Raw genomic sequence first — 13,634 nt, forward strand, 5'->3', positions numbered from 1 at the left:
CCCACTGCGCCACCGTGCGAAAACTAACATTCCTAATACAAGAAATTGTATAAGGCGAAATAAAGAACAAAAAAAAAAAAAATACAATATCTGTCTGAGATATAAGAAAAGTGCTGTCCCAATCCATCTCCTCCAACCCGCTGAATCCGAACACAGGGTCACGGGGGTCTGCTGGAGACAACCCCAGCCAACACAGGGCGCAAGGCAGGGAACCAATCCCGGGCACGGTGCCACACACACACACACACACACACACACACACAGGAAACCTACGCGAACAGGGGGAGAACATGCAAACTCCAAGCAGGTAGGACCGGGGAACTGAACCGCTGGCTACGGTGAACTGCGCCGCTCGCTATCCCAATCGCACTCACTAAATCGCGATGCGTTCCACCTTTCTTGAAGGCATTAGTTGGCGTGATCAAGGCAAAAAGCGAGCACTACTCTCTGCCAGTCTCAAACGTCGCTATGCTTCACATCTCTATGACCAAGAAAAGGTTCCTGTTATTCCCGTTTCTGATCTCTGAGCCTAATGCTATGCCTCTTTCTAACGATCACGGAATTAAAATGGTAAGCTTGCGGGTCAGCAATGCGTGGATCTATGTTTTATATGGGTATCTGATGTGTGTGTTTCTCTGTCCGTGTACTAACAGCTGCAGCTGTATTTCTGTACCATCTTTAGCATTCTGCAGATGTTAGAAATACTTTCTTCCTACACAGCAGTCCTAATCACTTTTGTTCGCGTGTTTGATAATTAGGGTTCAAATGTGCACTTTCAATCAATCAGTATATGTTAATCATGCATTCATGTTCATTACACTGTAAAAATTGACTGGACATTTACAATAAATTACTTCTAGTGCATTTCACTGTAGCAGATTATTGTATATTATAACCAAAATACTGAACCATTCCGTGATTTCACATGAATTTTGTGGTCCAGATTACTGTGATGTTGCAGTACAATGCTATTAAATGACTAATTTCCCGAATTTTTACATGTTAACTGTAATATTACAGCAAGTCACTAACCGGTAATCTACAGTATATTTACTAAAACAAGTTTAGTTAAGTTACAGATAAATATTTTTCACAAAGTTGTTTAAGAGCTAAATGACTGGCAACTCAGCTTCCAATCATTTTGCAGTCAGGCACATAAATATTAAAATTGCATCAACAGATAAAAATTGTTTTAGTAGAATCATTCCATGTTGTCTATTGGAAAAGGAAAGGTTGCTTTTGTGATGGAGGGTGCGATACTGGCTCACCCTAAAAAAAACATAAATCAGCTTCCATAATAACAAAGCACCTACAGAAATTGGAGCTTGCTGGCCATCATGAAGTTCCTGTTTCTCACATTACAAAGGTGTGGGAGACATCAGGAACAATGCGTGCTGCCGCAAAGGGAGCGTTCCTTATGCAGATATACTAACGCTATGTAAAGTAAGTTTTCAGTGCCATTATAAATTTACAGCAATACAACATTATTCATAAAAATAGCCTTGAACGTTGAAACAATTGATATTTTCAGCTAAAATGCTGCTAAAATAGAAGTTCATGTACAGATGCCAGTAATAGTACATACAGAAAGCAACTGTCAAAGGTGGTGTTAGATTGATTTATGACTAAGCCCCACCCCCAAATATGAAAATATAAAAATAATGTAAATATAAAAATATGAACTATACCCCGCCCCGGGGGGTTGGACCACCGTCATAATTGATCATCTCTAAACCACACCTTTTAGGGTGGGTCTATCGTAAATTGGACACCTATCACGCCCCATTAACAATACTCACGCCCCCGAGGTATGCCTTTATCGCTCTATCCGCCTATAGGGTTAGGGGTGAGGCGTGTCTCTCACCCCCGACTGTGGGAGGAGATGAAAGAGTTCTTGTATAAAATTCTAGTCATTTAGTGAAAACGCCACGACACACAAAAGCAAACAGAATGGACGGTCTTGTGAACACTCCTAAGAAACTGAAAGCAAATAGGGTGTCCAGAAGAACGTTACGGGAACAACGCTTTAGCTCTGTCTGGTACGATTCTAACTGTGCTTGTGCCGGGTAGAGGTGAAAAGAAATGCTGAGGGACAGCTCACGATCGCTGTTTCCAAGAAGGAGCCGATCCTTCCCGAATATAACGAGGCCGGTCACGAAGAGGAGGAAGATAAAGAAAATGTGATAAAGGAGCGAGTGAGTGAAATTAATTTTTCTATAAAAGACTGGACTTTTCTTAAAGCTCTTATGCCAAATATTGATGAAGCTATTTATCAAGGAAAACTGTCTGACCAGATGAAAAGAATTAAAAGAAAATTGGGAGTTTAGCATGTTGAATGATTCATGCTCGGAGGAGGAAGAAAACTGCGAGGCAACCACCCCCTAAGTGAGCGGGGATAAATATAGAGGTCTTTTCCATCGTCTACATTAACCTAAAACCCTATTGAGATGTCTTCAACTACTTACCCTACCGAAGCTGGTGCCAGCTAGGATGGTCGTCTCCCTGTTCTCTCGGCCTCTGAGGTGGCAGAAGTCCGACATTTTGCTGCGCTCCGAAGAACCAAGCTCCGGAGGTATGGAACATCCGTCCGCCGCTGACTACATGTTTTGGCCGGCTAACCTTCAAGCCAGCACCGCCTACTCTACTCCCGACGAGATGATGATCGACAATAACCTACAGCCCTGCTACTCGGCTGCAGACCAGATGCTGACAGACAACGATATGTTTTGGTCGGGTAACAACCAGCACCCCGCTGGCTATGCTCCTGATCAGGCATGTTGGTCTATGGAACAGACGGCGCCCAGCGACGGTCTGTTTTGGCCCGACAACATCGTACCCAACTCAGGGTACTCCGCTCCTAACAACTCTCCTTCAGACCCTCCGTCTTGGCCGGATCTTCTGATGCCCTCAAATGACCAGATCTATTGGCCCGAACCTCAGTTACCCGCCCCTGATGATATGTATTGGCTGGACAGTTTCCTGGAGAACCATACAGTACCTGACCTTTTTGTCCCTGCTGAGGATGCTCAGGGGAGCCTAACGGGCGCTGAGGAGATAGCTGTGCAGGCCATGCGGCAAGAAGAGGCCATGGACGAACTGGTAATTGCTCTGTCCGCATGGAAGCCATCGTCCCGGGATGCTGATTATGAGGGTATGGACCTTGACCAGTTTCAGAGTCTTTCGAAGTGTTTGACCCAGGGGCCCGTCAGTTTGTTCAAGAGTTTGATTGCGGCTCTGCTGGACATAGTCGATCGGGACCTAAAAAGCACCTGTCATGGCTGTTTCATAGATCACCCCAGCCAGACGCAGCATACGTGTCTGTTTGAGCCTGACTCCGTTTATCGGGTTGGCCGCTTTCAAGAGGTTCCGACTGTTTTTCGCAAACCGTGGCTCAGAAGCCTGGTCATAAAGACTCTGGGTTGCTTCAACATCTTTCCGCCTTTTCACAAGGTTCATTCATTTGTTCAAAATGCTGTCGACGAACTGGAAAATGAACATTCTATTAGCGAAGCTATTGTACAAGCCTTTCACAACATGGACGATCCCTCTTACTCAAAAATACGTGAAATAGCCGATGCCTTTTCTAAAAGACATTTTTCTGTACCGAACATGACCGATGCACCTTTGGGGTTTTACGGGGAGTACGACTTAGAAAAATCAGACGAAGTGTCTGAGCTCAATGTGCCTGTTCTATGAAATATTTTAATCATGTTTTTTAATACTGTCATTTTGAAATTTTAATAATGTTTTGAAACAAAGCCTCATTTGATTTTTAAACCATTGACATTTTTCTTTCACCGTTGGCGATGGAGGGTTACTTGAAAAACGTTTATTATAACCCGACAAATCCTGGTAGCTTTGGGGGAAAAGACTCTTTGAAAAGAGCTCGAGGTTTCGGGTCAGAAAAGTAATGACCAACAGGTGTCGGATTGGTTATCCGGTCAATATGCTTATACAATTCACAAACCCGCTAGAAGGCATTTTAGGAGAAAAGGTTTATGTATCTGATATAGACTCGCAATGGCAAATGGATTTAGCGGACATGACAAATGTGTCAGAGCATAATCTGTGTTATAAATATTTGTTAACCTGTATCGACGTACTAAGTACGCTTGGGTACGACCCCTGAAGAACAAAACGGAATGTCTTGGAAGGCTCTTGTCACTTCCTTACCCGAGTGCCAGGCGTACTCCAAAGAAGCTCCAGACCGATAAGGGGAAAGTTCTTCAACCGAGATTTTCAAAAGCTGTTAAAGATTGGAATAAAACATTTCACCACAGGAAACGAATTAAAGGCCTCCGTGGTGGAGATATTTAACCGCACACTAAAATGTGGAAATATTTCAGTGCTTATAACATGAGAACCTACATCGATAAATTGCAGGATCTAGTATACTCTTACAACAAAAGTTATCATCGAAGCATAAAAATGGCTCCTTCCGATGTTAACACGTTAAATTCCTGGAAAGTTTTCAAAAACTTATACGGCGTAGCCAGCCCCCCGGGTCCGCCATTGTTTAAGTTCAAAGTAGGAGATACAGTTAAGGGGTCTAAAACCAGACATCCTTTTGAGAAAGGTTATGAACAAACATTTTCAGATGAAATCTTTACCGTATCTGAACTTGTACCTAGGGAACCGGCGGTGTACAAACTGAAAGACTACGATGGTGAAGAGATTATAGGATCCTCTTAAGACCCTGAATTACAGAAAATTAAAGTCGGATCCACAGACGTTTACAGGATTGAAAAAATACTGGCTTGGAAAGTTAAGAATAAAAAACTCATTTTAGTCAAATGGCTCAGCTGGCCAGAAAAATATATTTCGATAATCTACACTTACCAACAATCACAAAAGTATTTTTTGCCATGCCAGCCATTGCGGAAGAAAAAAGCGAAAAACGCCTACCTTTTAAAAAGTTCGCAGAGAAACTTGGACTACTGGAACAGTTATTGTGTTAATAGCCGCAAAGCGGGACACTTTATGCCGCGCATCGGGCTTTGTACCGCCTTGCAAGGGCGGAGTGAAACACATGGGGCGTTTGGGAGAGAGCTCATAGGTTCAGAGTTGTTGAGGTTCCTCCTTTAAGGGGCGGGGAGACCCTGGTAGCGGGAATAAGCCTCATTCAAACAAACACTCACCGCTATAAGGTTCACATCTAAGCAAATAGGAAAAAGATTACCCTTTATGTTTTACCGAGAGATCGTTGCGCTAAACGCCACGTGTATTTTAAATGTGAAACGAGGCTAAAATATAAACAACTTTTTTTTAAAAGATCATTGTGAATATAAGAGAGAGTCGTTAGTGGAAAATATTTAATAACTTTTTTAAAAAGCCATAAAGGTCACAAAAGACTTTACATTCCTACGGTCTAAGAACAGTCTTGTGATTAAATTCGCAGAGCCAGTGCTGAAAAGCGTGTTAAGAATTTTAGTAAAAATCAGGAGGAGTGTATATTTTCTTAATTGTTTTGATTCGGGGTAAGAATCTTATGATATAAAAATATATTAACATTTAAACAGAAAGGCGTCGCCTTTTTTACAGCAAGATGTAACGAGCCATGGTCTGAGCAATCTTTTTGTTAAAACATTTGAATCTAGGTTATAAACAACGGAATGCAACGTCTATGAATCTTATTGATAAGGCTTAAAACAATAGGTATGCATTTTTAGAGTTATGCCGGGGGGGGGGGGGGGGGGGGGGGGGGCTCATCATAAAACCAGAAGGGCTCCCGATTTCTAATGGGAAGGTATTTAAAACAAAGTGTAATGAATAGATTTGAATCTAGGTTACAAACAACGGAATGCATTCGGCTTGGCGACTATATGTCGGATTGCAACGTCTGAATCTTATTGATAAGGCTTAAAACAGCAGGTAAGCATTATCATTTAATCAGAAAGGCACTGGCTTGTCCCAGCAAAGTACCGCATGGCGGGGTACTTCCTTTTAACACTACAGTATCTTTTCCCAACATTTGCTAGCGGGGCTGCTTGGTGGTGGGGGCTTCCTGGGTCTCGCTTTACCCATCGACTGTTTCAACAGCTGAAAATTTAACACTCACGCAGCTTTGTCTTGCGATTAGGATAAGTGTATATTTCATTTTTAGAAAGTCACGTCCATGCGTGGGAATGCAAGCAAGATCCGTGTGTATTTCTTAATATGAAGCAACATTTTAGAAAGTGCTGGAAAGATAAGTGTTTATTACTTAATATTAGTTTTGAATTTAGTGTTTATAAAATGAAGCGGCGTGTCTTGAGCTTATAACTTAGAGCGGGGACTGAATATAGTTTTTAGAAAGGTTCAGCTAGATAATTGTATATCTTATCTTTCCTGCTTAGCCATAACTAAAATGATGTGTGTCATGAACTTAGAGCGATGAGTCAATATCATAGCTTATCATATTAACGTAATCCATATTTTCATAAATTTTCATAAATCATATTTTCATATTTGGGGGCAGGGCTTAAAGTCATAAATCAATCTAACACCTCCTTTGACAGTTGCTTTCTGTATGTACTACTTCCATGGTTGCCAATGAATGTGTATGTTGGGGCAGAACCATCTGAAGCAGGAGTAGCTATGCAGTTGTCCACAAAGATACGCAGAGGCACATGGTTAGTGTTGTCTACCGATGCCTGAAGGTTAATGAGGTCATCTAGGTAGAAGGTGTTTGTGGAACTTGGACCACTCCAGTCACCTGTGGAGATAGCAATACCTTAGCCCTACATAAATGGAACAGAAGGACTACCTTGACAGACTGCACTAAAACACAAGCTAGAAAATTTCATGCAACAGCCTTACTGTTCATTATATCCAGAGAGAATCCCAGAATATCTTCAGCAGATATGGTAGAGATATAGGGGACCCAAGTAGGATTCAAAGCATTACTGCGGATGTTGGGATTCCTAGCAGGGAGGCAAGCAGGTCTGCTTTAACCAAGTGGTCATAAAATGGCTGTTGGGCATTATTCAGCTCTAGTACAAATGCCAGAAATGCAGACACCTTAAGTGCTTTAAATAATTTGGTAAGGTTCCATTCCACAACACTCCTCTTCTCCAACCCCCCCCCCCCCCCCCCCGAGATTTCGGCAAACAGGTCCCAATTCAAACATCTCACCTAGGATAATGGCATTCAATCTGCACTACAGCTGGGTTGGTTCGCATAATGGGAATACCAGGAATTGAGGAAGGGTTGTACTCAAGGGTGAAGTTGTACACTTTCGTCAGCAAGCATCTAGAGGGGAAAAAAAATTCCTTAATCATTTAATCTTGGTTTGCTACTGGTCAAAACCCCCACAGGCCCCAGGTTTACTTGTTCCAATATAGAAGACACCTTGTAATTTAGTGTGAACAGCTCTTAATGTAACCCAGGGGGAACCACACACTGCGTAAAACTCATAGGCCACTGAGCCCACTCCCTGATGGATTCATCCCAAGAAAGGGATTATTCAGGAATGACTTCCAGGCAATAATCTTAAATTACATATCTGTATATGTATGCTAAGTTTATGTAATATATACAACTGCAAAATTAAATCCAAACAGCAGTTGCAGAGGAATCATATCATAGAAAATAGAGAATATACTCCCCCATTATTAGTTCAAATTCTCACCGTAACGTTAATGTTGCATCCCTGCAGCGGTGCTTCGATCACGAAGGTAGGAGGCGCGGACACTTGGCTGGTCACGCCACACCCTCCTAATGTCAAGTCGGACGGCTGGATAGGATGCCGAATACCAAACAGATCAGAACTGATGCTCACGATTACCTCCGTCTCTGTACATTGCGCCGACCCCGCTCTTTGCTGCGCCCAGCCCTCACTCTGTATAACTACAGCCTTATGTGCTTTCGAAGGATGCCTAAACCTCTTGAAGCCAAAACCAACAGAAACATCATAGAAATACAAGTTAAGAAGCCCAACAGCAAGTAGCACTGTTCGTACAACCTTACACACCATAATTAAACCCCCCGAAACATCGAAATGCTATGAAATCAACAGCGAACCCCAGTCGTTTTATACCGTCAGTGCCGCGGCTGCGCGCCTCAGAAGCACGTGTGCGCGCACCTGTTGGAAAGAGCGCTGATGAGCGGGAAACTGGCGAAGGAGTCAGGCAGAGTAGAAGTTGACTGGAAGAGAGGAGTCTTTTAATTTTGGGACGTTCCTCACAAATTCTTCTTCCTGTAGGTTTATTATTAAGTAATTGTGCTGTTTGCTTTCTATTAATACAATGGATCTCAATTATCTTTCAAGAACTAAACGACTTATAAAACGACAACTTGAGGTGGTGTGCGTTATTAACGTTAGAGGTTTAAAAAGTAAAGGCGTTGATTTGTAGAAATCTTCAAATTTTCAATGTGGACCAATATCTAAACTGCATAGATGGTAATGAAAAACAAATAAACATACAAATGAATGAATGAATTAAAGATTTTAATTTTTTTCTTTCTCTAACCTGTTCACAAGCCTATACAGTACAATATCCCTTCTTTTATAATAAAAGTAACAACTAATGACTAAAGACACAATTGTGAACTTGGGCATTTCTGATTGCCTGCCTGGTCACCCAACCTGAATCCATCTGAACACAAAGTGGACCAGATTTTTTTTTTAATTTACCAGATTTCGTCTTTTTATTCATCTCAGTTCTCATACAGCTACTGTAAGTAGAATATTATAGAAGAACGGAGTGACGTCCCAAAGGTAAATATTACGATCCTCGTGAACTTTATAGCACAGCCGAAGTCGAATGGCACACTTTCAGTTCAAAGCACTTATGGACGTTCTTCAAATTCAGCTTCAGTGAGCTTTCCCACCGCTTTTTGTATATGATGTGTTGTTGTGTGATAAAATTAACGTCATTATCTGATTTCTGTCATATTTGTATCATGAATGTTAAGTGTTTAGTTTTTACTAAGTTTGTCTCATTATATTTCTGAGATATCAGATATATTATATAGACTTAGAGAATCAAATGTTACTCTGAGAATAGGTTTTATTATTTGGAAAAAACGTTACCTACTGAAAATAAAATAGACTTGAATAATCAGAATGTTTCCTTATTTTTGTTTCTTGACAGTATTCATTTTTAAATGATTAAGGTTATCAGTCTTTTATTGCGTAAAGACAAACGATTGTCAGCATCTCATTTCCAAATGTGCTTAGTACTACCCAGATTATTCACACTTAATATTATTACAGATACATTTATTTCTCATTTGGCAGGTTTCAGTTGTTAAATAAAATTATGTTTGTTTCAACAAGTGCTTTCTTGTTTTGATTAAAGCCCAACAGAAGAAATATACTGATAATACTGGTATCTATTTATTATGGCGCGATACACATGCAGAGCAGGTTAGAGATAATCAAGTCAAGTAAAGTCAAGTCGGGGAGCATGCACTGGTACAGTGCGTTGCCGCACCCACTACACAACGAAACAACTCGGGATCCCGGTTTGCAACCCCCCTGGCAGACACGCGGTCCAGTCCCACCCTCTATCTGCCGCAGCCAGGTGTTACGTGGGCGACCCCTTGGTCGTTAGAGATAATGAAAGTACTGAAATTCGAAAGTCTCAAAAAAATGATAGCAAAGATCGCATTAGCGCAAGCAAACAGAAATTATTACTCCGTGAAATAACGGAACAGCGAAAAGAGATCAAATATATTGTTTGGATTTAAACTTTAAGTCGGAATCTTGTAGATCATCTAATTCGTGTTACCATCAGGGAAAAGTAGTGTTAATGAAGAGGCGTACCCGTGAGAATTAAAATATTTGTTGTTTAGTGAAAGGGAAATCGACATATGCAAGCGGCAGAGATGTGAAGTGGCTGGCGCATATCACAGGCTGATTAATGCACTTTTATTTTTATGTAATAATATTTTGTGATTTTTATACAATTTTATGCACTTATTTTCCAATGTTCATTAAATGCACTATTTTTTCATTATATGCACTGCTTTTTCTGTGATCTTTACATGCAGTTATATTTTACATATTCATTTTTAATTTTTTTGCACTTTTAACCCAGCCACAGGGGATGCACAAACAAGTGTGTTTCTTCATGCCAGTCATAATCCCCATTTGGGGAGGGTTACGTTAGGAAGGACATCCATTGTAAAATTTTGCCAAATCAATTTGAAGACAACAATACAGATTTCCATACCCTGTTCAGTCAAGGCCTGGGTTACCAACGGCCGCCACCAGTACTGTTAGCCCACAAGTGCAAAGACAAGTTTCATAAGAATATACAATATATGTTACTCCTATTACTTGTTTTACCTAAAGTGGAAAAAAATTGCCTATTTTATGTAAGGGGTCCTAAAATTAACTACACGTTAAGGCTAATTTGATAATCAAAAAAATCCACCCTATGTTTTTCAAACTAAAAATCATGACCTCAAAAATTGTTGTCCAATAACAAAAACAAACGTCATGAGTTCATGACTGACTGTGAGCAACATAGGGAAAAACTGAACAAGTAACAGATGTTACCACAATGTTGGTCAGCAATTTTTGATTGTGGTCACCTTATTGCTATTAACTAAGGCTGCAGAAAGTGCTGGAAATTTCTGATTAGCTGTTACTGATCCTCTCTTTACCTTCAGTGTCTAGGTGAGTCACAGAGTCACCACACTTCTCACCTTAATAGCAGGTAAATTGCATTTTTTTGTATTTTTTTTTTGTTTGTGTTCTACCATTTTGTTATAAATTCAAGGAGGCAGAGATCTTATTTGTGTTTGTTGACAGCTATGTGACTGGAAGGCCACATCATCTACTGTGTCATCATGCTGGTGCCTATATAAGATGTTTAATTGAATTTTATTGTAGTGTTTGGTCATATGAATATTATGTTGAAATGTTTATAGTAGGCAGAGTGTTCTGCAGGTAGACATGTGCAAACTAAAAAGAAAGGGAAAGTGTTTTTGGAGATAAAGATGGTAAAGTGAGGTACATGTCTCATTAAAACAATGAAAGTATCCTGATATTTGCTCAAGACTGATGATATACAAATACATTCCTCAGTATTAGTGAAAAATAAATGAATATAAACCTCTTATAATGGCTCTTTTGAGTGTGCCTCTGGTTTTGTTTACTATTTTTGGTTCTTCTTCCCTTACCTGGTTTCTACAACATGCTCTTCATTGCCCATTTTAGTCCCTTCATTTTCCTTTTTTTACCATTATTTCTTGGCCATTTTTAAAATGAATTACTGGATGTTTGTGGTTGTTAGCCATAATTAGTCTTTGCCTGTGCTGTACTAGATTAATACATTGCTTAAAGAACCACCAAACAGCCAGTGAAATCTGAGGACAATTTAATTTTCTTTATCCCTCCTGTAATATTTTTTGGTGGTCTTGCCTTTATTCATTATATTGCTCTATATCCATTAAAAATGGATAATGGTTGCTAAACTTTATTAACAGATTGCATGGGTTTTGTGCTAATCATAGTGAAATTTATTTTTGTATCTGCTCATTAAATCAATTATGCAGGCCTGTATGTGTTATATTTTTACACAAATAAGGTGATGTGCTTCAGATTAAAGGATTTTTAAGTTATTGGAAGAGGATATGTACTATATGTAAATTATGTGAAACACAGCTATTATACTTCAGATATACATAGCCAAGAAAAGCAAACAAACCTGCAGCTATTTTGGACACATTGTTCATTACGTCTTTGTTTTTTCACTGGTTAGGAATAATTTTATCAATTCCTTTTCGAATTTTAGTGCCAACTAGTTGACACTTCTTGGATGGCGGTTAACTGCATTTTTATATTCTACTATTGATCCTCCACAGGTTTGATAGACTTCTCTTAAACTTTTTGAGGGTACTGTCACTCTTACTTTGATGTGCAGTTCTTCATTTTTAGTTCAGCTTTACCAAACTGCCCAATATTCTCCATACCATGGCTATACAATATAAGGGAATGTTGTTTTTGGTCCATGAGCACTTTGGTTTTTATATCAGTGTAATCTTGATTTGTCCAACAAGACTTCCTTTGGGTAGGTTTTCTCCCACATCACCTTACAGACTATTTCCAGTTGACTGGAGTATGGCTGCAAACAGCTTGGTGTTTTCGTCCAAAAGCAGGGATCTCTTTACAATTATTTTTTAAGCCACACTTATCAAATATCTCTAAAAAGCACCTTGAATAAAGTTCTATTGTATACTCCTGTACAAGTACTATGGAGTGTAGCAAGACCATGGGAATGAGCACTTGTGAACAAAAGAGTAACTACTTGGGAACCTTGCACTTGATTTTTGCTCCACCTCTTCATGAAGCACAGAGAGTTGGAGTTCAGCATTAATTAACTTCAACAGCACTGACTATTTCCATGTTGCACTTCTGTCAGAGGCAGAGAAATTAGCCACCATATTTAAAGAGGTAATCACAGGAAGCTTGCTTCTCAAGTGCAAGGGTCAATTGATTTACAGCACCCCTGATCTAGGGCTTTGTTAAGCCGGCATCTTAAAGATGAGTGAAATCTGAAAAAGGGGAAGTAGTTGGGGAGGCTCATACTAGGAGGGAGTGAGTGTGCTTGCCCTGTGATAGCACACCTCGGTCCAGGGGAATCCAGAAAACCTAAGTAGGATAGGAATAAACTTTGTAATATTCATGTCCGAGAAGGCCATTTGTCACAGATTTTCCATTTTCTGAATAACATCCTTCACGAAGGTTGCATGAAAGTAGTTATTTTAGAAAAATCCTAAACAAGAATGAAACATGCTTGCTGTGTGCAAGGTTCAATACTTAACCTCATCTCCCTCCCCCCCAAAAAAACAAATCTTCCACAGGGAATAAATCCACACAACAAATATATTTCAGCAAGTTTAATTACAAGGTATATTTCTGGAACAAGAAGAAACCAAGGAAAACTGAACATGCCATTGCCAATAAACCCACCACAGAACCAAGCACCAGAACAGAGGAACCTGTTAAAGAAAAGGGCCATGAGCAACAGTTAGCCAATGCTCCTGTTGGCAGTTTGCGTTTAGCATCTAAAACTAAGGTCATTAAACAGTGTACAACCAAGAGCATTTCTGAACCATCACCAAAAAAGGCACAAATACCACCTACTCCACTTCTCATTCACCTGTGAGGATCTCATATGGTTGCTCTTCATTAGCTGCATGTTGTTCAGACATCACAGGCTTTGGTTTCCCTTTCAGAAATAGGGTGCCCCACAACAAGTGTCTTCTCCCATTTATCATGGATGGGTAGGGCTAGAGAGAGGAAGGCTTTAAGCTTTCCACACAAAATGGACCTTCTCCATAGACCAATCCCAGTAGACACCTACCACTCCTCCTTGGTCTTTGTTTATGCTTCTCTGCTCTCTTCCTTCCCGGGAGACCAGCAAGACAGTTGATATCACAGCAGCTACATGCCCAGTCACTGCCATCTACAGAGGTCCATCTTAAGGAAAGCATATCCATCAGAACCTAGAGTGCTATTATGGCTCTAGACTAGTTAACCCTGCAGAACTTACTGGCTCAATCCAGATATGTAAGAGCAGGCCTTATTCAAGGAGTTAATGATCAGAGTAGCCAATGTCCCCTTCAGACTACAGGTAATGAAGATCTGAAATCAGAAGAGAACCCAACCTTGATAGATGCAGCATGCACTCATTTTTTGG

The 13,634-nt window shown here is 40.2% G+C and overlaps 2 protein-coding genes across 6 annotated transcripts in view; both read right to left on the minus strand.

The window, feature by feature from the left end:
* LOC114648946 (zona pellucida sperm-binding protein 3-like) overlaps positions 1-7,790 on the minus strand; it is an 86,334-nt gene extending 78,544 nt beyond the window's left edge. The window contains exon 1 of the mRNA XM_051925315.1: positions 7,610-7,790. The gene's annotated coding sequence lies outside the window, so the exon portion shown is untranslated. The remainder of the gene's footprint in view (positions 1-7,609) is intronic.
* Positions 1-13,634, minus strand: part of LOC114647606 (zona pellucida sperm-binding protein 3-like) — a 53,175-nt gene that overhangs the window by 15,688 nt on the left and 23,853 nt on the right. Inside the window, exons 6-9 of one of the 5 annotated variants that reach the window (XM_051925310.1) lie at positions 13,488-13,579; positions 13,299-13,414; positions 13,095-13,224; positions 12,835-12,933 (exon numbers count right to left, since the gene is read on the minus strand). The exons of 3 other annotated variants lie outside the window; for them this stretch is intronic. In XM_051925310.1, the coding sequence (XP_051781270.1) occupies positions 13,139-13,224; positions 13,299-13,414; positions 13,488-13,579 (294 nt within the window). In that variant the 3' untranslated portion in view covers positions 12,835-12,933; positions 13,095-13,138. Of the gene's footprint in view, positions 1-12,834; positions 12,934-13,094; positions 13,225-13,298; positions 13,415-13,487; positions 13,580-13,634 lie in introns of those variants that run through there. One more of the 5 variants, XM_051925309.1, reaches the window with a different exon arrangement.

Source organism: Erpetoichthys calabaricus, chromosome 3, assembly GCF_900747795.2.
Source record: "Erpetoichthys calabaricus chromosome 3, fErpCal1.3, whole genome shotgun sequence".
NCBI classification, from domain to species: Eukaryota; Metazoa; Chordata; class Cladistia; order Polypteriformes; family Polypteridae; genus Erpetoichthys; species Erpetoichthys calabaricus.